At 38.0% G+C, this 25,032-nt stretch overlaps 1 protein-coding gene and 2 long non-coding RNA genes across 4 annotated transcripts; 2 read left to right on the top strand and 1 right to left on the bottom strand.

Annotated features, from left to right (window-relative positions):
• The first annotated feature begins 1,517 nt into the window (after positions 1–1,517).
• Positions 1,518–24,747, top strand: LOC147762608 (uncharacterized). 2 transcript variants are annotated; one of them, XR_015334039.1, is made up of 4 exons: positions 1,518–1,642; positions 23,304–23,341; positions 23,596–23,705; positions 24,220–24,747. It is a non-coding gene; the product is annotated as an uncharacterized LOC147762608 (long non-coding RNA). The 2 variants fall into 2 exon arrangements; XR_015334040.1 differs by lacking the exon at positions 1,518–1,642 and having other exon boundaries at positions 23,146–23,341.
• LOC147762610 (uncharacterized) lies at positions 6,260–7,697 on the top strand. Its single transcript, XR_015333695.1, has 3 exons — positions 6,260–6,418; positions 6,686–6,798; positions 7,111–7,697. It is a non-coding gene; the product is annotated as an uncharacterized LOC147762610 (long non-coding RNA).
• Positions 12,421–19,188, bottom strand: LOC147762609 (uncharacterized). Its single transcript, XM_087010553.1, has 2 exons — positions 18,588–19,188; positions 12,421–18,436 (listed from the first exon to the last, which is right to left on the bottom strand). The coding sequence occupies exon 2, from the start codon at positions 17,740–17,742 to the stop codon at positions 12,421–12,423; it is 5,322 nt and encodes a 1,773-aa protein (XP_086866679.1). The 5' UTR covers positions 17,743–18,436; positions 18,588–19,188.
• Positions 24,748–25,032: the final 285 nt, after the last annotated feature.

Raw genomic sequence — 25,032 nt, 5'->3', positions numbered from 1 at the left:
GCACGCAGCATGCAAAGTTAAAGACTTTTTCTCTTTAAACTGCAATTTGCAATCTCTTTCATGAGCAACCAGATGTGGGAGACATGAACCGACAAAGTAATACATCTCAGACCCTTTCAGTCGCTATGTATAGTGTTCTTAGCTGAAGATTTGTTGTGTATTTTTATAATTTGATTTTTTCAAAGGAGATATGTACGAGTGTGTGAAGCACGCATGCTTGTTAATTTGATCCTTCTTCATCTTCTTGCAGTATGTTTGAATAATGAACATTGCATAAAAACAATGAGATGTTCTGTTAATTAATGCGCATGTACACTTTGGGTAAAAAAAAAGTTCGACCAAAAGGGGAGACTTGTTCATAACACGCTGAAATGATAAAAGACACAACAGTTTGGCTCTACATCCATGAACGGCAGCCACATGTAACAATGCAGAACTGACAGAGCATAGCACAAAACGTACTGGAACTGGGAGTGTAAAATTCGGCTGGGGATGTCAAAATGATCTCACGAAGGAGTTGTCATTGCAAGGAGACAAAAATAGCATATGTATAACCTGTTCGACTGGTAACCTCAACGGGTTCATTGTCGGCGTCTTCTGATAATAATGTGAATTGACCTGCAGAAAACCAGGGAGTGAATAAGTAAATACAAGGCCGCTTTTATAATACAGTATAACCCCATCTGTCCTAATCATTTAATAATATAACAATTGTTGCCTTGATTAAATGTTATGGCCAATGGGTTATCATATCAATATATGTATCAAATATTCAATACGACTCATCATCCTAAAATTTATGATGCAACGAGTCAGCAAAAGTTATCATTTACAATCAATTTTGCGCAAATTTCGTTTGTAAGGTTGCAAAAGACCACCAAAATGTCAAATAACATCCGTCATCCTAAATATTATATATTTAGCATGAGCAATTATTTGCAAACAATGTTACATCTACTTAGCTTATCCGATTACTTAGTGGTTGCCATTCAGAATGAACAGTTTGATCGTCTTGATCCTGAAAAAGAAGTTCAAGTGAACATCAATGACTCTCAATGGACATGCAGTTATTTAATACGTGATATGTCAGTATAATAAAAAAAATGCATTCTGTTTCTTCTTCAAATTTCAAACAATACATGGTCGAATAAATGTTCTGGAGTGCAAAACTTTCCTGTCAGCTTTTGTTCCAATGAATTTAAATAAGTATGATTTCAAATCCAAACTCGTCTTTTTATCTGTCCCTATGTCATTAACACGTCCTGAGTAGTTGCTGTTCAAAATAAATAACAATAAAAATTTTATGGTAGAATGTTTTTTGTTCGCATGTTCTTATCAACTCTTTCTTATATTGCTTCAGTGATAGGTAACCAACTTAGGCCGTCTCTAAGTTGTCCCGAAAAACCTAGGCAACAACGGTGTGTCTTCTTTCAGCACAATCACGTTCAGCGTCACTGAATTTCTTTCTAAAAATGGAATTATTGCGCATGCCTTGGGAACTTTGACATTTCCAGGGCTACAAAACTGAGACCTGGGCGTTTTCGCCTTCAGCTTGCGCCTGGCCGTTGAAAAGACTCCTGCTATCCCTTAGCCAACTAACCTTCACCATGAACAAGCTGAAGTGGTTTGCCTTGCTCTTGGCCTGGCTCTTGCTCTTGCTCTTGAACTCTAAGCAATATTGCTAACAATCTTTTTTTTGCGGTTTTGTGCCTAAAATCAAAACTATGATTTTGATTGTTTATGTTACAAGTATAATTCTTCAAAAGGGAAAAGTATTAACCATCCTTTATGATATTCGGTGCTTTGTTCAGTCACCGTTAAATTTATGCTCCCAAGTATACTCTAGCGGCATATTTATCATGGCCAAATAATACATAATAGGCCACAATCTGAAACGTGTAGGACGTTTCTTTCAGTGATTCTGTATCGCATTTTTTATTCTTTGCATCACTAATGCGCTGAACACCGATTTCCCGAGTCTACTTTTTTTTCGAAGTAACTTTTGTATGCCAGCGGCAAAATACTTTTTATTAATATTTTTTATTCGTCCACTCTCCCGCCAACATGCGGTACAGAACAACAACTCCCTTGCCATAGATAACGACCTACAATACATGATATAAGTTTGTATCGATAAACATCTAAAAAGATAAAAAGTGTTTATAGTTTTGAATCCCATTATCCACCAAACCGTTTACCGTGGTTACTGGAGAAGTTATCTTATTTACCTTCACTACAATGCCAAACTGGTATAATTGCACTAGTACATGTACCGGTAGCTTAAAGTAGTTGTAGTAGTGTTAAAGTCATTGATCATGAGCAGTTAAATTGGATTTCACTTAATGATAGAATAAAAATGCATGCTCAAAAGACAACATTTTCTAAAATTGGGAACAAGGCCCCATCTTATGTATCGGGAATATCTCTCTCATTCAAAAACACTTTGACTATAACAACACCATAATTTAAATTTCCACAAAATGTCCCAGTAATTCAATCAGCTACTTTCTATTATTCTCGAGATCAACTCTCTTCCGCAACTAAATATCTACATATACCTACAATCTCTTCTTTTAAGTGCTTTCTTAAAAATAACCTGATCACAGGATCGCTTTCGACCATAGCCCCCTCCCCCCCCCCCCCCCCCCAAAAAAAAAAAAGGCTTAACAGAGCAAAAGTTGGGTGTTTGTTAAAAAACTGAACTAGTAAACCGTAACTGGAATACAGTTCATACATCTTATTGCACCTGTAGTGTCCCCACAATACTCCTTGTGGAACGTAAATTCGTTCAACTAACACAATCAAAAAAACTTACTTTAAGGATATTGTAACCCTTCGCCCAAAACTCCTTATCTTACTGCCTTACATACATTCTTTTGGGTGATAGATACATCTTCAGTGTTCAGTGACTAACTTTAATAGCATTTACATATATGCCATCTTACGGGTGACGTCATAATCGCAATATTGGGGTAAAAACTAAAAAATCGATTTCTCAAATTACCCCCTAGATGTTCATGGATAATCGAGTTGATTGCACTTAAGGGAAAATTCCCCGCGGAGGTGGATCGATCCAGCCGGTACAAGGTATATAAGAAAATATGACCTGTAAAAATTCACCATTGACGATGAATGTCAGGCCATTATTACTCAAATAAGAACACTATATTGGTGTACCGACTGGTACAACTGTATCTATTGAGTGAAATTTTGTTGAAATTAATAGCCTAGCTCTAACAATCCAACGTACTGCAAGAGTCTTCTGTGTGACTTAGAGTAGACATCTTATATCTGTCCTGGTCCGTTAGGTTGTGCATGAAAATAAAACTCCTAAATTGTTTCGAAGATAACTACTTGACAATGATTTGTTGCAGCTTTAATAACAGTGGTCCCGTTTGTTTGCAGTGCTGAAGGGTTTTGCTTAAATAAATTCTATATGTTGTAATTTACGACACCAAAACCTGTTAACTTGAGGTTGTCATTATACGTCAAGGAAATTGAAGTGTGTCTGTAGGAAGAGATAATTATATGACACAAAGAAGTGGTGATAGTACCGACTGAAACGAATTTTTTCAACAATGTAAGTCCGGAAAGGAGAATAGGTACCGTTATTTATTATAACATTTGACATCGCAAAGCAATTGTTTTCATTATCTCGAAGATGAAAATAATAAATGAATGCCAATGCTTGAAAACAATCTGACTGACAAGGTGATTTACTGTATATAGCAACCACCTTGCACTCTACCTGGGGCCTTCTAGCTGTGGCAAAATAAGACGAAGATCCTTCGTCCTACAAGAGGGCATCTTGAAGAACGAGGACCAGCAGATGTGGAAGACGTGAATACTAATTGGTTGAAACTTATTTGGGTATTTTGTCTTATTCATATTTTTACAATGTAAAAATATTTTACAATTTACAATTTCGGTGTATACTTGAAACTGCATTTACATGTACCCCCAGTGTATAAGAGTTGTCTCAAACAATGAGCTGATCTGTTAGTAACGTGTCGGGGACACGACTGGGTTTGTCAAAATGATCTCTTAAAGAAGATGTCACTGCACGGAAACAGGGTCCATGGCGATTTACACCATCCCCGTTCATAAATAGTGAACCGACTCTCAAAGAACAAGGGCACATTTATGACATGTCCAGCATAAAATAAGACGTTTTCATTCATATGTCAAACAAAAGATGGTGCAATGAATGATTTTGTGTGCAAATAGGGATGTGCACTATTTCTTTGGAAATTTTATTTTAAATGTAGATATTTCAGGCGCACACATTAATGTTAAATGTCATTTGTCAACACTATTCAGTGTTTATTATTAGTCTGCTTCATTTCTCTAAGTATTGGGACTTTCAATAAATGCGGCCGTCACCGGCCAAATTTCGAACATCATACTTGAGTTTGTCACATTACTTTATCAGCATGTTGTTACATTCAAATTAGCTTAGATCAAGGAGACATAAAATATCCTGTCATATTATAACTACAGAATGGGTGTCCAAAATGAAATAAGAATGCTTACTTCGCTACATTGTAGGTGTGACGCACGGTCACCTTGTTTAAGGCAGTCACTGTTAAATATATACTCTCAGAGTGTATTTTGTTTTTGTTTCGTGGTCAAATAAGTCATAATGCGTGATAAAAGTAGTGATTAATAATGCATGATAAAAAAAAAAACAACAGTATGCTTCAACCTCCATTATTAATAGAAGCCCAAAGGTGGCCAGAACTACAACCATGGGATACAACTCCAAATTCTTGAAAATATATTTGACTATTGAAGATTAAATCGAACACTGAGCCATTCTGTTCGAAAAGGTAAAGATTTGGAAAAGTTTCCGAAGGTTTGAAGAACGTAGTATTGACCAAAGGTTAGACTTGGGTAGCAAAACGTTGCAATGCTTAGCGGATGCTATTCAGAATGAACAGTTTGACTGTCTTAATTTACCCTGAAAAATACCTTTTCACCCCGACTTTCAAGGACAATACAATCTCTCTCTCTCTCTCTCCATTCTCCACATGTAGTTATAGATTTACATAAAGTACACCGTAGCAGCAGTTACTCTAAAATTCTGCTTGTGTCCAGCAACGGTGCCTAAAATAACTCACAATTGGAGACAAGTTGACGCCGTCCCCGACTCCAAAGTAGAGTCACGATGGGCTCCGCTTGATGCAAGTGTTTGACTCTACAAGAGAATCACTCAGATCCAATGTACCGGTAGCAAGGGATTCTTGACTTCAAGGCACGGTGAATGAGAGTGGAAGGCATACCCTGGCACTGTCTTTAACCTGGATCTTATAAATCAAATTTTAATAAAGCAAACAAAGAATTCAGTTTAAGTAAAAAAAAAAAACTTAATGCGATTTCAAAATTATCTCAAGGAAGAGATGTTACCGCATGGAAACAAAATAGACCATGTGTAGACGTGTTCTTTTCGACCTGTGACCCCAGCGGTTCCAATGGTGTCATTTAATAATGAGGTGCATTGACCCAGAGAGAACCAGGAAGTGAACATGAAATAAGTTAATACAAGGTTTGTCAGCATGATAACAATGAAATACATAAAATTCTGTATTCCTCATTCAAATACCAAGCAATACATGGTCTAATGAATGTTTTTGTGTGCAAATAATATCCTGCAAGTTTTTGGTTGAAGCTGTGTTTTATTTCTGTTCCTTTGATACTAGAGCCACCAGCTGTCAAAATGATAAAAACAAGGTTAATGTGGAGTGACATCGGTGCCATGAATTATTTGCCGATTTTGTAGACACAACGCACAAAGCTTTAATGTTAAATATTTTACCTTGGCCGTCTGAAAATTGTCCCTATACCCAGGTGATGACAGCAGGCCTTCTCTTAGCATGGGCGGATCCAGGAGTATTTGAAGGGGGGGCCGAAACGACAGGCCTCGGATGCGAAGTTGACCATCGCCCCCTTGGTGTGGGGCTCGGGGCCTGTTCAAGGGCTCGAAAATTTCTTGGTGTTTTGGAGAGTAAACAGTGTCCTTTGGTAAAATCTAGAACTATAATTTAGCTAGTCAAAATTCTAAAACCAAAAGGGGAATATTAATGTGATATATTTTTCAGAAACCGAAGGGGGGGGGGGTCAGGACCCCTCTCTGACCCCCCTCTAAATCCGTCACTGTTTTAGAACAATCTACATGTAGTACAGCATTACGTATTTTTATTTTTGGAAAAATGCAATAATTGCGCATGTCTCGGAAACTTTGACATTTCTTGGGCAACAAAATTGAGAGTTGGGCGTTTTCGCCTCCAGTTTGTGCGTGGCCGTTGGAAAGACTCCTGCTATCCCGTGGCCACGCTGACACTCACTATGAACAAACTGAAGTGGTTCGCCGTGCTAATGGCCATCATGCTTCTGGTGGAAATGTTTGATGAATCGGACGGTAAGCATAAGACAATGTGGGATAAAAGAAGACATAAAATTGTCTTGTTTTTTTAAGCTTTCATTGAGTCCCGTGTATGATTATCCTTCACAAACCTTTACAACAATAAAAGCTTCCAGTTTTGTCAGAGAAAAAAAAATACTTTCAAAAACTAATGAACTATGGGACACACACATGAAAGACATGGAAATTTATTTTTGGAAAAGTAAGAGAGAGCGCATATACATGTATGTTAATGCAGATAAAGTTTTTGAATTCCACTTTCAGGTCACCGTCGCCGACGCCGCCGCCGCCGCCGCCGTCGTCGTCGTCGTCGCATATTTGGCGATAGCACTGCGGTGGAAGACGGCCAGGAAGCGGGAGAGAAAGCCAGCGACGAGGTAAGAGATTTCACATCATAGATCAGTTCTAAAACAGAATATGGTCGATCTGATTAGATGCATGTATTACTCCGCTGTCATGGACAAATCACCAGTCGAACATATGTGTAATGTGATCATTTTAAATTACTGTACTCTAAATTGCTGTGTGCATATCATTATATCAGAGTAATGTTTATTTTAATAATTGTTTTGGAGACTGAATGTCCAGACTGAATGTCCAGGTACAAGTTTACTTTATTTCATAAAAGAACTGCAGTAGCAGTACTCACATTGAAAAGGTTATCAAGGCGAATGGTATCTGCATTTCAGTTCCTTCAAAAGTTGGTAAACCTCGAAGCTGAAAACGCTGATGAAGACGACGACGACGATAATGAAGATGAAGATGAATGACTGAGTCGGCCGGTAATTTGAGGACAGTCACGAAGGAGAGCACAATGATGACAAAAATTGGAAATGCATATATTCAGATACAATTTTAATGGAAAACGCTTTTAACAGTTTAGTTTAACAATCAGATCATATGGACTGCCGCGGATAATTAATACGTAGGGGTTCTAAAACTGCCAATATTTTTGAATAAGTTTCAGTGAACCCGAGTACTGAGAGCACCGTGGTACATGTAGATAGTGCGAGCAGGATTGACCCAAACAGACACACATGCATACACATACACACACACACACACACACACACACAGGCACGTGCACACACAAGCACACGGACGCATACATATAAACAGGTACATTCTGATATATATATATATATATAATCAGACGGTTTATTATTTTCTTTATTGATTATATTTTCTTTCCAACTGTTGTCTTTTTCACGTTCAAAAATGTTAATGTAGCAATGGTTAGATTCTTTACAAAGTTTGGACTAATATCTGCCATAAAGTTTGGACTAATATCTGCCATAAACTCTTGGAGCTATTTTGAATATTTCTTATTAACTTTCGCCGATGTTATGAGGATGACGTTTGTGCGGGAATATTTTGCATTTCCTCTTCTTTTTATGTAAACAATTTATATGAATAAAAATGGCTCTCAGTATGTAAGGATAGAGAGATCCACCTTTTTTCGTGTATTTATTTTGCACTATAAAGCTCTCCAAAGCATTTGGCAAATGGATCCATTATGTGGTTGACGATTATCTTGTGAGAAAAAAATCTGTATACCCCACCGAAGTTCATCAAAGCATTGACGTTTACTTTAAGCTCCGTCTTCACCTTTTTGTGCCCTAGAACGAAAGTATGATTTCAGTATTTAATTGTAATGAACATTACTTATCAAAAAAGGATAAAAAACTGACCTTTCGAGGTATTTCAAAGCTCAGCACCTTAAACCATCCTTGACACAATTTTTAATCGTGCAGGATATGGAAGGCAGTGCACGAAGTAATGGTCGAATTAAAAAAAAAACATCTAAGCATCAGTTAAAGTTTTTTCAATTTTCCCATAGCTACATACTATAGTTATAACGAGTGTCAGAAAAGAAGGATTAAATGGTATTAGGCCGAATAAAGTCCGGTTTTCGAGAGGATAAGTTATAATGGACGCCTTTAGTCTTGTTAGCTCCGCCAAGGTTCCGTTTTCACCTCCGTTTATTTGTTTGTTAGCCTGTAATAAGCCTAACTCAAAAGCTTATAGATGAATTTTGATGGAATTTTCAGAATAGGTCCGAAGCAGGCCAACTTGAAAGTACTTAGATTTTGGTGGTGATCCGTATCACCATTAACCCTATATGCTGGTTTATTGGTAAAACGCGACATTGCAGAGGCTTCGTTTGCGGATATTTTCTCTATCTGTCCTGTCACGCTTTTGCCGTAAGCTCCACCCCTCTGGTTTTACATGAATCTTAAATTCTCAGTCGAGACAGATGCAATGTGCATGATTTAAATCTATCCCATTATACCATTTCCGCCCACTGCATTTTGACAACAATAGCACAATCAATGACAACGTGCCCTGTATGGGATACACTACACTGCCATTCTCTCGCAATATAAGTCTTGGGCACCTGTCTCTGCATATCTCTCTCTGGATGACAGTTACTATTTATTGAAAATGGATCAATGACATAACATATCAAGGTGTGTGTTTTACCCTTGTAATCGGTATACCACCAATGCCTTAATTTACCAAATTACTTGACACTATATCTGTGATTTGTTTCATAATAATTTGAGAATAATGAGAATCCAGTTGCCTTGGCGGAGGTCTGCGTTCTTCGAGTGTTCTCCATTTACCACTGAAATTTTAGATCCTCTCCAGAAGTAAGTTTGCATAAATGTGTGTTAGGAAGGTGGATTGGTTCAGCTAACACAATCTCACACATTGGCTTTTACGTCGTCTTCATCGTGTTTTATGTATAGTGTCGACTAATATGAAAATTTAGTTAAACTTGTGAATTACATTAATTGCAACATTTAATTAATGACGTTATTGACACAAATGTGTAGGCAATTATACCCTACAAGCAAGAAATATGTTCTACATATGCGAGGTTCCTCACTTCTCTTCCTCACACTTGTCCAAGGGCTTTCTACCCTTTTTATTTTTACCCTTAATAATGGGCCATTTGAGGTATCGTCAATATGGTGCAGGCCATAATTAAGTGTAAGAATGAGATCCAACATGGCGACGGCCATCCTACCATTGAACAAATAAAACGGTTTTCCGTAAGAAAAATATATTGTAATAAGCAGATTAAAAAGAAAATTTAATTCTAGAACACCCAACTTTGCTTAACATTTACATGTACGTTCCTCTAATAGGTTTGGAGGGTGAGTAAGCCGAATGAAAATGCTGTTTATCAGTATTCCTTCTATATAGAAAACAAAACACTGGATTCGCCAGCAAATTTCCTCTTCAAATTAGATTTTGACTAGCTGAATTATAATTCTAAACCGTACCAAATGGCACCGTTCGCCCTCTAAAATACCAAAAATTTTCGCAGACCCCCCCTTTCAGCGGGCCCTCGAACCCCACGCCAAAGGGGGGGGGGGGTTGAAGGGTCAGTTTCGCATCCGCGGACCCCCCTTTTAACTAATCCTGGATCCGCCCCTGGTCAAAGTGGAACTTTAGTAACATCAGTCTAGCAACTTAAAAAATAACTGAAGTAATAAATTGATATTTTCTCGCGCAAAAAAATGAATAAATAATAGATAGACTAAATTTTAAACTTTAGTTCAATCTATATAGTTAATTTTTACTTATTAAAGTCATAATAACTCTTCCTTTTGGCCAAAAATTGGATTTTCCTGGAGTAAACGGCAATTTTTCTCGTACTTACCAATGGTCAGCGATCCCATTCCTGCATTCAAAGTTAGTCCAGGGCTTTTTTCCTAAACGTTTGGTTTTTTGTTAAAATCTCTTAATAGATTTTAACTGACGGAGCCCTCTCTGACATTGCATAGTCACGCGATATCGAGCAATAGTTTCTGGTGACCTACTTAAAACCGCGGGAAAAGTAGACAACAACAACATTAAATTACAATAATATAAGATTCATAAGATATATTCGTCTTATTGCTCAAAATGCATTTATATCTACAATGTGTGCTATTCTGGGCTTTTCGTTATCCGACGCACTGTGCAAAAACTCACAACTTACGTCTGCGTATTACATCAGGCGTTTGGCGCCAGAAGTTATTTTGGTCTCGTATGAACGCGAGAATCCGCGTGACACCCTAACGTCATTGGCAACGGATGCCTTAACGACCGAGAAGAAAGGCATCGAAAGCCCTACTGACAAGCACAGATTTTAGTTTTACTACAATAACGGCCGTTTTAGTGTTAAATGCAATAGAATATATTTCCATGCGTTGTTTACAATGTATTTCTTGCGGAATTTTGAATCTCAAAGGAAGAGTTATTATTGCTTTAAGTACATGTAGAAATTCTACAACTTGTCAGGAAGCGAGAATGATGCCTCACGCCTCACAGAATGTCTTTATATTAGAATACATAACTATATATCGCGGTGTTGCCGTTTTTAATTAAAATAACCTTCGTCTGCCTTTTGGTGAAGTCATCATTTTTATGTCTCCTTGATCTAAAGGTTCAATACGATGCCGAGAAAGGAGCAATAAAGTGACAAACACAAGTATGATGTTCGAAACTTGGCCGATGCCGGCCGCTTTTATTGTGAATCCTTATACTAAAACCTTCGTCTGCCTTTTGGTGAAGTCATCATTTTTAGTTGTTTGATGTTTTAATGTTTTGATGTAATATATTAGCCATTGATAAAATCTTCAATTCAGTTACATCTATGATAAGCTAGACGATATGGTGAAAGGGCACAGTTAAATATTTTACACGAAACACGGCAAACTGCATATTATTGGAAAGCATACTGTAATTTGCAACACCTCCGTAACCAGACGTTGTGATAAAAGTATATAATAGGCCTGCTTGGGGTTCAAGATAAATTGTGTCAGAAAAATAGACGTACATCTCGTTGTACCCCTTTAGCGCAGTCCAATTCATGTTGGTATTAATAACGTGCAAATATTACCCAAAAAGAGTTGTTTTTCTTTTTACTAAAACACCTGAAACCTTCTTAAGTAGATATTTTTAAAAACATTCCCCATGTAGCCACTTGCAATACTCACACACAACAACAACAGCTTTGCGTCGTTTTTACTGATTTATTAAACCTTAAACCGTCAACTGAAAAGAATAATTGAAATAAAATATGAAAATCATCTCATATTCTTGCCCTAGTTCTTTTATATAATGCTATTAAGTCACTTAAATAACATCTTTACTTAACAGTTGCATGTTATCCTATCTTTATCTCCAAAATATAAGTAACTCTTACCGACTTTGGGCTATTCTAGTGTAATGCAAGCGACTGGGTTCTAAATGATTGTGTAGTAAATCTCATCTGGCGCAACTAACACAATGAAAAAATACGCTTTTAAAATAACATTGATTACGAACATAAAACAAACAATCTTTAACTCGCAACTAGTACAACTACATTCTCGTTTCTAAACAATACACTACACTTTACTGAACTTTCTTTACTCCAATACTGAAAGGTACAGTGATTGTGTTACATGTACTGTGCATTGTACATCAGACCGGCATTTCTAACGCTACTCAAAGTTGCAGTTTACAATGGAAAACTAATTTTATCTTCTCGCAATTATCTTTAAATGAACTTTCATAACTTAAAATTAATTGCTAACCTTATGGGCCAGATTCCTGTTACAAAAACACTTGTAATTACGGCTGTCTCAGCATTTAACATCAGCCGATCTCATTCCTCGTGGAATCACATTCTATCCCATCATTATCATAAGCGCGCTAAAAACAATTGTTATTCAACACCGATGCGACAAACAAGTGAGTAGCGCGTCCGAAGTAAAGAAATAAGATTTATCTATAAAACACTGCTCTGGCAGTAACACTCCCCAGCCAAAATCTAATTGATTTTCTATACAAACAAACAAAACTAACTTACACATGAAACAATGTAACTGGTAAACTGTAACTATTAACTCACTATACAATAGCTTTGGTACTCCCAAATACCATTAGATCTTCACTTAACAGTTCTTTGAACATCATGTATCACAAAAACCATACTCGAACCTTATTCTTTGGAAAACTTACAACTTATCCCCTTCTAACAACAAAACTAGTTTATGGATTGGACGTTCTAATATAGTAGACGTAGAGGAGGGGATGCCTTTGGCGGAAAGATCAGGATTCCCCAAAAGAATCTTCACTCTGCGAACTAATCCATCCTCATCTATGCTCGCCTCTGTCACTCTGGCAAGTCGCCAGTCTCCTCTGTATAATCCTTCATCTTTGAGCAAAACAATGTCTCCCACTCCTAGGTTTCTTCGTTTCCCATTCCACTTTGTTCGTTGTTGCAGATTAAGAAGGTATTCCTTCCTCCAGCGACTCCAGAAATTATCTGCTAACACTTGTACTTGGCGCCATCTTTGCCTTGCATACAGGTGCTCAGGTCCAAACTCTCCCAATGGCAATATTACCTTTGGCTTCATTGTCAACAAATGGTTCGCAGTAAGTGATTCTGGACCAAGTGGATCATGTAGGTTCTGTACGGTCAAAGGTCGACAGTTAATAATGGCCATGACTTCATATAGGAAGGTTCTTAAGGTGGTTGTGTCAATACGAGAACCATGTTGCTCCAACATTGCTGCTAGTATACTTCTGATGGTTCTAATGTGTCGCTCCCACACACCTCCCATATGGCTTGAGTGTGGGCTGTTAAACACAAAATCACACTTGTTCTCAATCATAAATTTCTTCAATTCGTCATTTTTGACCTCTTCTAGTGATTTATCTAAAAGGACTCTTGCTCCGATAAAATTTGATCCCTGATCACATCTGATTTGCCGTATGGGACCCCTCAAAGCTATCACACATCTTAAAGCATTTATGAAACTATCTGTCGTCATGTCATCCAGGCATTCGATGTGTACTGCTCTCGACGCCATGCAGGTCACTATCAATCCATATCGCTTAACTTCACGGCGACCTTCTTTCACAGGGAAGGGACCAAAGCAATCAATGCCGCAGTAACTGAATGGGGGTGAAGGTTCTGTTCGATCCCTTGGTAAATCTGACATCCTCTGTTCTTCACTTTTGCCCCTGTTTTTTCTACAGGTTACGCATCTGTGTATTGCAGAAGCAACCGTCTTGCCTATACCAATGATATAGTACCCTTGGCAACGTATCTCATTCAGAGTGAAACCTCTTCCCTGGTGGGCTACCTTCTGATGGCAATGACGCACAATTAGGTCTACAATATGTCCTGACTTTGGCAAAATTACAGGATGTTGTACTTCGTAAGAGAGTGAGGATCGTGTCAGACGTCCTCCTACTCGCAGGGTTCCTTCTTCGTCAATATAAGGATCCAGCTTGGAGAGAGGGTTTTTCTTCGGAAGCGATCCATCTTTGATTTGCCTAATTTCGTCTTGGAACCGTTCAGCCTGAAGCAGCTTAAGAATAGTAAGTTCTGCCTTTCGTCGGTCAGCAGACAATGATGAACCCATTTTGAGTAGACGTTTTCTAATGGTTGTCACTGCTGTAATGGCATTGGTCCAGGATGAAAATCTATTGAACTTCTGTGTAAATGTTCCTGCTTTTTCTGTAGTCTCCACTGCATTTACTGTTGCTTTCTTCAACTCTGGATCATTTGGATCAACCTCTGGATTTTCTTCTACCATGCTTAGAACTGGGTTTCTCAGGAATTCTGGGCCTTTAAACCAATTTGATGCCATCAGTTCCTCTGGATACAGCCCTCTAGAAGCATGGTCGGCCGGGTTATCATTGGTTGGCACGTAGTGCCACTGACTAGGGTCAGAAGCGTTTCGAATCGTCTGAATCCTGTTGGCTACGAAGACATGAAATCTTCTTACATTGTTCTTCAAATATCCTAGCACTATCTTGGAGTCTGTCCAGAAATACTCCTTGAGGTTTTCATAGGTAATTTCAGACTTCAGCAGAGTACTCATCTTGATCGACATTGTGGCTGCTGTAAGCTCTAATCTCGGAATTGTAGTAATCTTGAGTGGCGCGACTCGAGATTTGCCCAACACGATACAGCAGTGGCACTCGTTTTTGTTATTCACTACTCGAAGGTAGGAGCATTGACCATATCCTCTGGTACTTGCGTCTGAAAAGTGGTGTATCTCTGCTGTGACAATTTTTCCAAAGTCTTGGGGAATATAGCATCTTGATAAATGAATTTCCGCTAGCTTTGGCAATTCACGCAGCCATTTCTCCCATCTTGGTCTGAGTTCTTCTGATATTGGATCATCCCAGCTGGCTTTGGACGCACACATCTCCTGCAGTATCTGTTTGCCTAATAGGATAAATGGTGCTATACAACCCAAGGGATCATAGACAGAGGCAACAGTCGAAAGAATTCCTCTTCTAGTCATCGGTCTTTCATTCAGTGTTAACTGAAAGCTGAGCTGGTCGCTATGGGTATCCCACTGAATTCCCAATACTCTCTCTGTGGCAGGTAAAGGCAAATCAACAGTGGTGCTCTGTGTCCCTCTTTCTGATACGGGAATACTCTCCAAAACTTCTTGGTTGTTGCTAATAAACTTGTGAAGTCTTATATTTGCTTTCTGAAATAGCTGACGTACGCCTTCAATAAGCTGCTTTGCCTCCTCAGCAGAATCAATGCTTAATAACAAGTCGTCTACGTAAAGGCAATTACCAGCTACCCAGCAAACCTTCTCATCAAATTCTTCTCCATGGTCTTCAACCAGTTGTTTCAAAGCAAAGTTAGCACACGCAGGGGAACTGGCAGCTCCAAACAGGTGAACTGTCATCCTAAATAGCTTAGGTGTGCCTTCTAGGTCTCCATCCCACCACAGGAACTGGAAGTAGTTACGATCTCGTGGGTCTACCTTGAACCGATAAAACATTCGTTCTATGTCTCCTACAACGGCTACTGATCCCTCTCTGAATCTCAGGAGACATCCTATCAGACTGTTGGTGAGGTCTGGACCTGAGATGAGGTTCTCATTCAGGTTAATGTTCTTATATCTCGCTGCGCAGTCAAATACTACCCTGAGCTTTCCTTTACGTTTATGGTAAACTCCATGGTGCGGCACGACCCATCTGTGTCCTCCAGCTACATCTTTGTCTAGAACAGGTTCAGCTTCTCCGCTTTCTATCATCGCGTCCATGAACTTCTTATATTCGGCGGCAAATTCTTTGTCTGCAAATTTCTTTCTCAGATGCTCAAGTCTTCTCATGGCCATGGGCATGTTGTCAGGCAACTGTGGGGCATCAGTTCTAAATGGTAGAGGCATGGTATAGAAATTGTCTTGGTCTTGATAGATTGTGTCTTTCATCTTCTTTAAGAACTTCAAGTCATCCTGGGACAAGGAATCTTCTGACTTGTGCTCATCCCTGAAGTCCGCTTCCAGTAACTGAATTATCTCTGGCTCAGTTACTGTCTCTTTAACCTTTGTTCTGTGGACAAAAGTCACTTCTCCTCTATCATCGACTCTCAAATCCTTTTGTATTTCTTTCCTCATCACTCTGTGACTGAGGTGATATTCATCTGTGTCTTCTCGTCCGGTCCTTCCCACGACGCTCCATCCCAGGGGTGTCTGTATTCCATAGGGTTCCTCGTTTGCTCCTACTCTGACACTAAGGGGTACCAATGCACGAGAGCAGTTGTAACCTATAAGTAAACCTGCGTCGCAATTCTGGAGCGGTGCAATTTGGCTCTGTATATTTTGCAGGTGATTCCATCTTCTCGCATCCGATGGTCTAGGTACATGTTTCTTGTTGAATGGTATGTTTTCTCTTGTATAACAGGTTGGTAGTGCTATAGTTTCTGTTAAGTTAAGACCTCTTACAGTCAATCCTGGAACCTTTGAAGTTTTGACTACATAGCTGGAGTTGACTGTTGAAATCCTGATACTTGTAGGTACGCTTTCTGCATTCAGCTTGGCTGTTAACTCGTCGCTAATGAACGTAACATCACTTTGACTATCTAGAAGAGCATATGTCAGGATTTCATTCCCGGAATTTCCTACAGATACATAGACTGGAATTGTCATTGAACTGATAGCTCCCTCTTGGCAAGTACTTGACAATGTTCTTACATGTTGATCTTCTGGGTGTAGGGCTTCGTAGTCCCCATGTAGTATGGCAGGGTGTTTACGACCACATCTACTGCATTGTTCCTTCCTTTTACACTCCTTGGCTAAGTGACCGTTTCTAAGGCAGCTTAGGCAAAGACCTCTTTTCTTTATAAACTCCATTCTTTCTTGTGGCGTTTTTCTTTCGAAGTTTCGGCATTCTCTGATGTCGTGTCCTATTTTCTCACAGAATGTACAGGCATTTTTCGTGACAGGAGGCGTTGGTATAGCTTGATCGCTCGTTTTCGTCATAAGGCTGGTGGAAGTGGGGGTTTTCTTGCTAAATGCAGTTTCAGCTGGTCTCATAACAGGGTTATTTACAATGTCGGATTCCTTTTTTACAAACTCTACAAACCTCTTGAAGCCTGGGAAACCTTGTGATTCTTCGACAATTCGGGCCCATCTTCGTGTGATCCATTCAGGTAGTTTCTGAAGTAACTTCCTATTTTCCCGACAGTCGTCCAGGATCTTCAACTCTCCTACATGATCTGTTGCTGCTAAACACTGCCTGAGAAAATCTGATAGTTTTCTAAGTCCCTTACTGTCTCTACTGTTAATCTTGGGCCACTTTTCTAATTTGTCTCTGAAAGCCTCTGCTATCAAAAATTTATCACCATATCTATCTTCAAGTATCTCAAGGGCTTCAATGTAAGCCTCTTCTGAATCTAAGTAAAACAAATGATCCACTGTCTCTTTAGCTTCTCCTCCGAGGTACCTCTTTAGGTAGTACAGCCTCTCACTGGGTGGGATATTTCTGCTTTCTATTAGAGTCTTGAATGCTAGTCGCCATGTTACATATGTTAGATGATTTCCCTCAAATACAGGTGGTTCTGGAATCGGTAATCTACTCAGGCTCAACTTCTCTAAGGCCCTCACAACATCATGGCTATAGCCGCTGTCTGACTCCTTCTTAGTAGTATCTTCACCTCCCAATGCTTTCCTAAAGATTTCTTCCCTTTTCTTGCTTTCATTCAGTTCTGATTCTAACAAGAGCCGCTTTCTTCTCTGCTCTAAACGTATCTGTTGCTCTTCTATTTCTTGCTGTGCTGTAAGGTACTTCAGCCTTTCCTTCAAAGCAACCTGTCTAGCTTCTTCTTCTAACTGTCGCTCCTTAAAAGATACGTTTGAGCCGGCTTGACTGACAGAGTCATCTGGATCTAATTCCTCAATTAGTCTTCTTCTCAAATCATCTTTAGGCGATATGTTTCTGAATGTTACTTCTTGGTCAGTTGGTGTCTGAAAAGGAACTGTCCTAGTTCTGGGAATCTTGGTAATGGTAGCTGCATCCATTTTTAATGTCAAGCAGTGAGCACGTATTCTTAGAAAGGAGGGAGGGGGCAGGTGGTATGGGCAGCGTAACTTATTTGAACTCAAATAAACTTATCTACACTAAGCAAGACAAGTAAATTTCAAAATGTAGACAGTTTCTCTATAAGTAATAAGCTAGCTAAAACATTTGAACATCAACAGCAAACATGTAAAATTGCCGAGTATCTTAATCTTAACAAACAAATAAATTAATAATCATATGTATATTTAGATAGCCAATAATATATTCAGCTACACTGAGATCTACTAGTATTTATAGTTATCTGTGGATATGAAATCAAGTGTCAACATATACTCGAGAAAGTCTCAATTTCAGCTTCATTGCAAGCTGCGGATTGGATCTTAGCTCAATTTCCTTAATTACAGTCCCACCAGTAACTGCTAGTACTTGACTGGGCCGGGTCATCTAAATAATGGCTGTTGACTGGCTCCAGGCATCTCAGATATCTAGAGTTACCACAGGTTGGAAATAGGTCAAAAATTCTGTCTTCTTGGTTCGGTTGTTCGGTACGGGCCGTCTCAGGGCTTTAGTTGCGGACTATTGGTATGGGCTATCTCAAATCCCAGTCGTTGACTGTAGCCACTTGCAATACTCACACACAACAACAACAGCTTTGCGTCGTTTTTACTGATTTATTAAACCTTAAACCGTCAACTGAAAAGAATAATTGAAATAAAATATGAAAATCATCTCATATTCTTGCCCTAGTTCTTTTATATAATGCTATTAAGTCACTTAAATAACATCTTTACTTAACAGTTGCATGTTATCCTATCTTTATCTCCAAAATATAAGTAACTCTTACCGACTTTGGGCTATTCTAGTGTAATGCAAGCGACTGGGTTCTAAATGATTGTGTAGTAAATCTCATCTGGCGCAACTAACACAATGAAAAAATACGCTTTTAAAATAACATTGATTACGAACATAAAACAAACAATCTTTAACTCGCAACTAGTACAACTACATTCTCGTTTCTAAACAATACACTACACTTTACTGAACTTTCTTTACTCCAATACTGAAAGGTACAGTGATTGTGTTACATGTACTGTGCATTGTACATCAGACCGGCATTTCTAACGCTACTCAAAGTTGCAGTTTACAATGGAAAACTAATTTTATCTTCTCGCAATTATCTTTAAATGAACTTTCATAACTTAAAATTAATTGCTAACCTTATGGGCCAGATTCCTGTTACAAAAACACTTGTAATTACGGCTGTCTCAGCATTTAACATCAGCCGATCTCATTCCTCGTGGAATCACATTCTATCCCATCATTATCATAAGCGCGCTAAAAACAATTGTTATTCAACACCGATGCGACAAACAAGTGAGTAGCGCGTCCGAAGTAAAGAAATAAGATTTATCTATAAAACACTGCTCTGGCAGTAACACCCCATACTAGCAAGACGCGAATTTAAAAATTTTATCATCAGGGATTTAAAAAAAGGAGAATACGCAATAAAACTATAACTTCATTTTTCACTTTTCTGTTTTCTTCAAATGGACCTATATATTGAGAAGGAGTATTGAAAAGAACTTGTGACAAATGTGACAAATTATTCTAGGACAATTCCCCCCCGGACAATCCCCCCCGGCTATTCCCCCAGGACAATCTCCCCCCGGACAATCCCCCCCCCCAAGAAATATATTTATTTACAAATATAGAGAAGAAAGTCTAAAGTTTAAAACATTTCATCCATTTTTTAAATATTTTTGTGTAATAATACAACTTCATCATGAAAAAAATATATATATATTATAACAAATTCCTTTTTCATTGAGTACAAGTACAGGAAGATGTATTAAATATCTAATCAAAGTATAACCACCTAAATTTTATAAATATTTTAGTGTGGTGGGTGGTGGGTAGCAGTCAAGCAATTAAAAGTGACAAATAGTCAAAGGGATACCTGGACAGGTGAGAAAATCTGTTTACCCCACAGTTAAATATGTGAGATGCACCTTGACTCAAGACTTATTCAATCAAGGGGGGAGTAATAAAGCAATTAAAAGTAACAGTTAATTCATCAAAGGGTTACCTGGATGAGTGAGATCATCTGTTTACCCCTCCTTTACCTGGAGATATACTTTGATCAGATTTTTAATAAAATGTTGTGTACTTCTATCTCCAAAATCGTATGTACTTGAACTCCACAAAAATATTTTGTTTTATAAAATTGATATTATCTATCCTCGAGTTGCAACATCAAACTAAGAAATATCCATAAAATGGATGAAAAGATTTGAACTTGGTACTCTTTACTTTATATTTGTATATAAATATATATTCTTCAGGGGGGAATTGTCCGGGGGGAATAGTCCGGGGGGGGGGGGGGGGGAATTGTCCTGATACCGTGACAAATACCAACCACAATATCGTTGCATTTTCCGCAGGGAACGTTAAATTTGATCCGTTAAATGTGAATCATTTGTGCATTTTCGAGGGAATTCCCTGTGATAGGTTGGTATTTATATTGACTCAAAGAACGTCCATATTGGTGTACCTACTGGTATCTACTTAGTGAATTTTGTAGAATTATTAGTCTTTAACAATACATCATATTGCACGAGTCGTCTGTGTGACTTAGAGTAGACATTATATATCTGTCCTGGTGCGACATGGTGTGCATGAAAATAATACTACTAAATTGTTTTGAAGATAACTACCGTGTAGGTACTTGACAATACAGTGTGAAAAGATTTATTGCACTGGTCTCTGTTTGCAGTGCTGGAGGGGAACGCTTGAATACAGGCTTTATGTTGTCATTTACGACACTAAAACCTAATAATCTGATATTGTCATAATTTGACAAGGAGATTGAAAAGCGTGGCTGTTGTACTGGTAAGAGATATCTATGATACAAAAAAGTGGTGACAGGTCCCACTGAAAAGAGCATTTTTGAAACAACGTAAGTCCGGAAAGGAGAATAGGCATCTAAATTTAAGTCTAGCACCTCGATTTTTCATTATCTCGAAAATGGGAATAATGAATGCATGAGAGCTTTTGTACACAACCAACTGATAGTTGACAGGACATGTACACAGCAACCACCTTGGGGACAAAAAAAAAAATGCACTACCAGGCGCCCTTGAAAGTGTAACATAATTTGACGAAGATTCTTTGCATTCAAAATGGGTATATTGAACCCCCAGTATATAAGAACAATGAGCTGTTCTGATTTAGGTAAAAGTTTAAAGGAGGCGAATTTGGCTGAAACGCGAGACTTTTTCAGAACTTGTTTAAATGTTTAGTGGTTTAGAATAAACAGCTTAATAGTCTAGAACTTCATCCCGACTTACAAACTTCTCCAGACAATATTTTTTCTCTCATTCTCCTTGTCTCTCTCTCTATCTTGAGACGCACACATAACTTTATACCATTAGAAAAATGAAAAGATTGCAGCAATTTGCTGCAAACTTAAAGTCTAAAAGTTTGTGGCAACCATTTTGCAGGAAAATTTTGTATTTCATCTAATTTACAGCAGATTTGCAAGAGCATCGTTAGTTTGAAGCAGATTTGCAAGAAGAAAGTTTTTATATTCTAGCAAATTTCCAAAAACATCTTAATTTAACTGGTATTTTGCAAGAAAGTATCTCTGTTCTGGCAAATTTACAGCAATTTTGCAAGAGAGTTTGCGGCAGGCCTGGTATTAGATCCGTTAGATTTCACTTGTCAACGAACACAGCAAAGTTGCAGTAATAACTCTCAATGTCTGCTCGTATTGATAGTACTTAAACTGACATACAGTTGTACATGTATAATGTACCAGTGTATGAATTAAACAAACCCTCTTTACACTGGAGGGCGTCCCTTCTGCGTCCGTTGTTCGACCATGAAACTGACATCGCTGAGGTCGTAGAAAAAGGCACAAGCATGGCTTTGGTTGCAGAATGAATGCTCAATGATGGGCCAGTTTTCGGCACGTGAAGTATTATTTTTGTTTACTCTCAAAGATTTTTGTCATTCAAGTGTCAAACAATATATGGTCCAATGAATGCTTTTGTTTGCAAAAAAAAAAAAAAAAAAAAAAATCCTGTCATATTATTACTTTTGGATTACCGTCTAACTTCACTGTTTCTGGTCGAATGAATCAGAATGCTGATAATTTCTACCTTTAAACCATAAATTATTTCTGCTATTTTGTTGACCAAACCCCCATGGCTGTTATATGTATACACACAAAAGAAAAAAAAACCGTTTCTGGATAATTTTTTTCGGTGAAAGAATGTACTTTGCACACAAGTCTTTTTTTAGATCGGTCACATGAGGTATTTGACTATTTTCCATGGTGTTGTTAATAGTGGCGCACATCACTGTTTAACTAAGGTAAAGCATCTCATTTCGTGTTACACGGTGACACAGTAATGCACGGTTCCTGTGCTTTGGGCACTGTTAAATCCACACTCTTATAGTGTATTTTGTGTTTGTAATGTGGTCAGATACGTAAATATGCATGATAAAAATTGTGCGAATAGTGCATGATAAAAAGAAACAACAATTACGTTCGACCTCCGCAATTAATATAGCAGAGCTCAAGTAGACAGAATAACCGCTGTGGGCTACAATTCCAAGTTATATTTGACTGTTAAAAATTGAATTAAACACTAAACCTTTCTGTTCAAAAAGGGAGGTTCTACAGATATGAGATATTTTCTGAACTTTAAAGGTGAGACTTGGGTAGAAAGCGTTGAAATGCTTAGTGGTTGTTAAGCAGAATGAGGAGTTCAGCTGTCTTGAACCTGAAAAACGAACTCTTCACCCCGACTTTTTTAGTCTTCAGGATGATATGCTCTCTCTCTCTCCACGCCTACGCACGACATAAACGATACATTCACAGTTGCAATGAGTTCTTTGAAATTCTGCTGGTGAATGATGTGAATTGGCCCAGAGAGAACCAGGGAGTAAACATGCAGTAAGTTAAAGCTAAGAGTGTCAGAATTTTAACAATAGAATACATTCCGTATTTTTTTATTTAAATACCAAGCAATACACGGTCGAATGAATGTTTTTGTATGCAAATAATGTCATGTCATTTTTTGTTTGAAACTATTTTTCATTTCTGTCCCTTTGATACTAAGACCGTTGCTGTTAAAATGATGAACACAAGTTTTATGTGGAATGTTTTTAGTGAAAGCATCAAATTATCAAATCTAACAATCTTATCACATCTTATCAAGTCATTTTTACATTGTTGGCATAAATTACTTGCACACTTTTTAAAAGCGATGCACAAAGCTTCAATAATTAATAATTAACCAAGGTTGTCTGAAAGTTGCACCAAAAGTGACAGGTCTTATATCTTCATCACAATTTCGTAAAACATCTTTTATTTTTTATTCCAAAGAATGGAATCACTGCGCATGCCTTGGGAACTTTGACATTTCTTGGGCTACAAAACTGAGAGTTGGGCGTTTTCGCCTCCAGTTTGCGCGTGGCCGTTGAAAAGATTCCTGCTATCCCGTAAACTAACACTCACTATGAACAAGCTGAAGTGGTTCGCCGTGCTGATGGCCATCATGCTTTTAGTGGAGATGTTTGATGAATCGGAAGGTAAGCATAAGATATTGTGGGTTAAAAGGAGATATAAATTTGCTTTTTTTATTTTCAGTTTTCATAAAGTACCATGTATGGGGGGGGGGGGGGGGTATGATCATCCTTCATGAAAGGTACTAGTTCTGTCAGAAAAATGCTTTCAGAAACTAAAGAACTATGACAAACATCATAAAAGACACAGGAAGATATTTTGGGAAAGCAAGAGAGCACGTGTATGTTACTGTAGAGAAAAAAATTGTTTCCACTTTTAGGTATTTTTGGTCGCCGTCGCCGACGCCGCCGCCGTCGTCGTCGTCGCGGCTTTGGCGATAGCACTGCGGTGGAAGATGGCAAGGAAGCAGGAGAGAGAGACAGCGATGAGGTAAGAGATTTCATATCGTTATTTCATTTGTAAAAAGGAGTATGTTGGAACTAATTTGATGCTTCTTCAACGCTATCTTTGTCAAGTCACAGGCCGAACATAAATGTAGGTTTTTAATGCATTTCTTCACGAAAGGATTAAATGTTATCATATTACTACTGTTTGTAAAAACTGTAAAGTTATCATAAAGAACAGCCTATTACTTTTGTATTTAATCTAGTCATGCTGGTTGCTATTTCTGAAATTATCTTGCAGTGAAAATTTAACAATTAACATCACTCCAACAATCTGTGAGTTTTTCGTTTCATGTCATTTTAAATATGACCATTTTAATATTACGGTATTATTAATTCTAAGTGCATACTGATTAGGATATTACCGCAATCTTTATTCAAGTAATGATTTTGGATAAGAAATGTCCAGATAAACATTTTCTTTATTCCATAAAAGAACTGCAGTTGCATTATGCACATTGTATAGGCGGTTATCAAGCCAAATATTGTTGGCATTTCAGCTCCTCCAAAAGTTGGTAAAATTCGTGGCTGACAACGATGATGACGATAACGCCGATAATGAGGACGAGGATGAATGATTGAATCGACCAATAAGTTGACCACAGGCACGAGAGAAGCACACTGATGACAAATTTTCTAGTGCATATATTCAGACACAATATTATAAAGGAAAACGCATTTAACAGTGTTGTTTCACAATCAGATCATATGGACTGTCGCAGACAATTCCTTACTTAGAGGTTCTAAAACTGCCAAAGTTTTTAAATAAGTTTGAGTGAACCCGGGTTCTAAGATCACCATGGTAGATAGCGCGAGCAGGCACACATGCACGCTCGAATGCACGAACTCGCGCACACAGAAACACATGGACGCACACATATATGCAGGGACATTCTGCTATACATGTATAATCAGACGATTTGTTATTCTCTTTACTGATCGTTTTCCTTTCAAATTGTTATCTGTTTCATGTTTAAAAAATGTTGATGTAGTTTTGGTTAGATTCTTTAAATAAATCTCCAAAGGCAGTATGAATTAGTATCTGACATCTACTCTTGGAGCTATTTTTTCTTGTTTATTTATTTATTTATTTATTTATTTATTTATTTTATTTTAGTTTATTTATTTATTTATTTGTTTATTTATTTTTGCTGTTATGGGGATAACGTTTAGGCGGGAATATTTTGCATTCCCTATTTTTTTACATGTTAACAGTTCATATGAATACAAAATGGCTCTCGGCATGGAAGGATAGAGAGTTTTAGGTGTATTTATTTTTCCTTGTATATCATTATGAACCTGTCAAGTACAAA

The sequence above is a fragment of the Lingula anatina genome, chromosome 4, assembly GCF_051362555.1.
Source record: "Lingula anatina isolate TDL-2025a chromosome 4, LinAna3.0, whole genome shotgun sequence".
Taxonomy (NCBI): domain Eukaryota; kingdom Metazoa; phylum Brachiopoda; class Lingulata; order Lingulida; family Lingulidae; genus Lingula; species Lingula anatina.
This window is presented reverse-complemented; position numbering and strand designations above follow the sequence as displayed.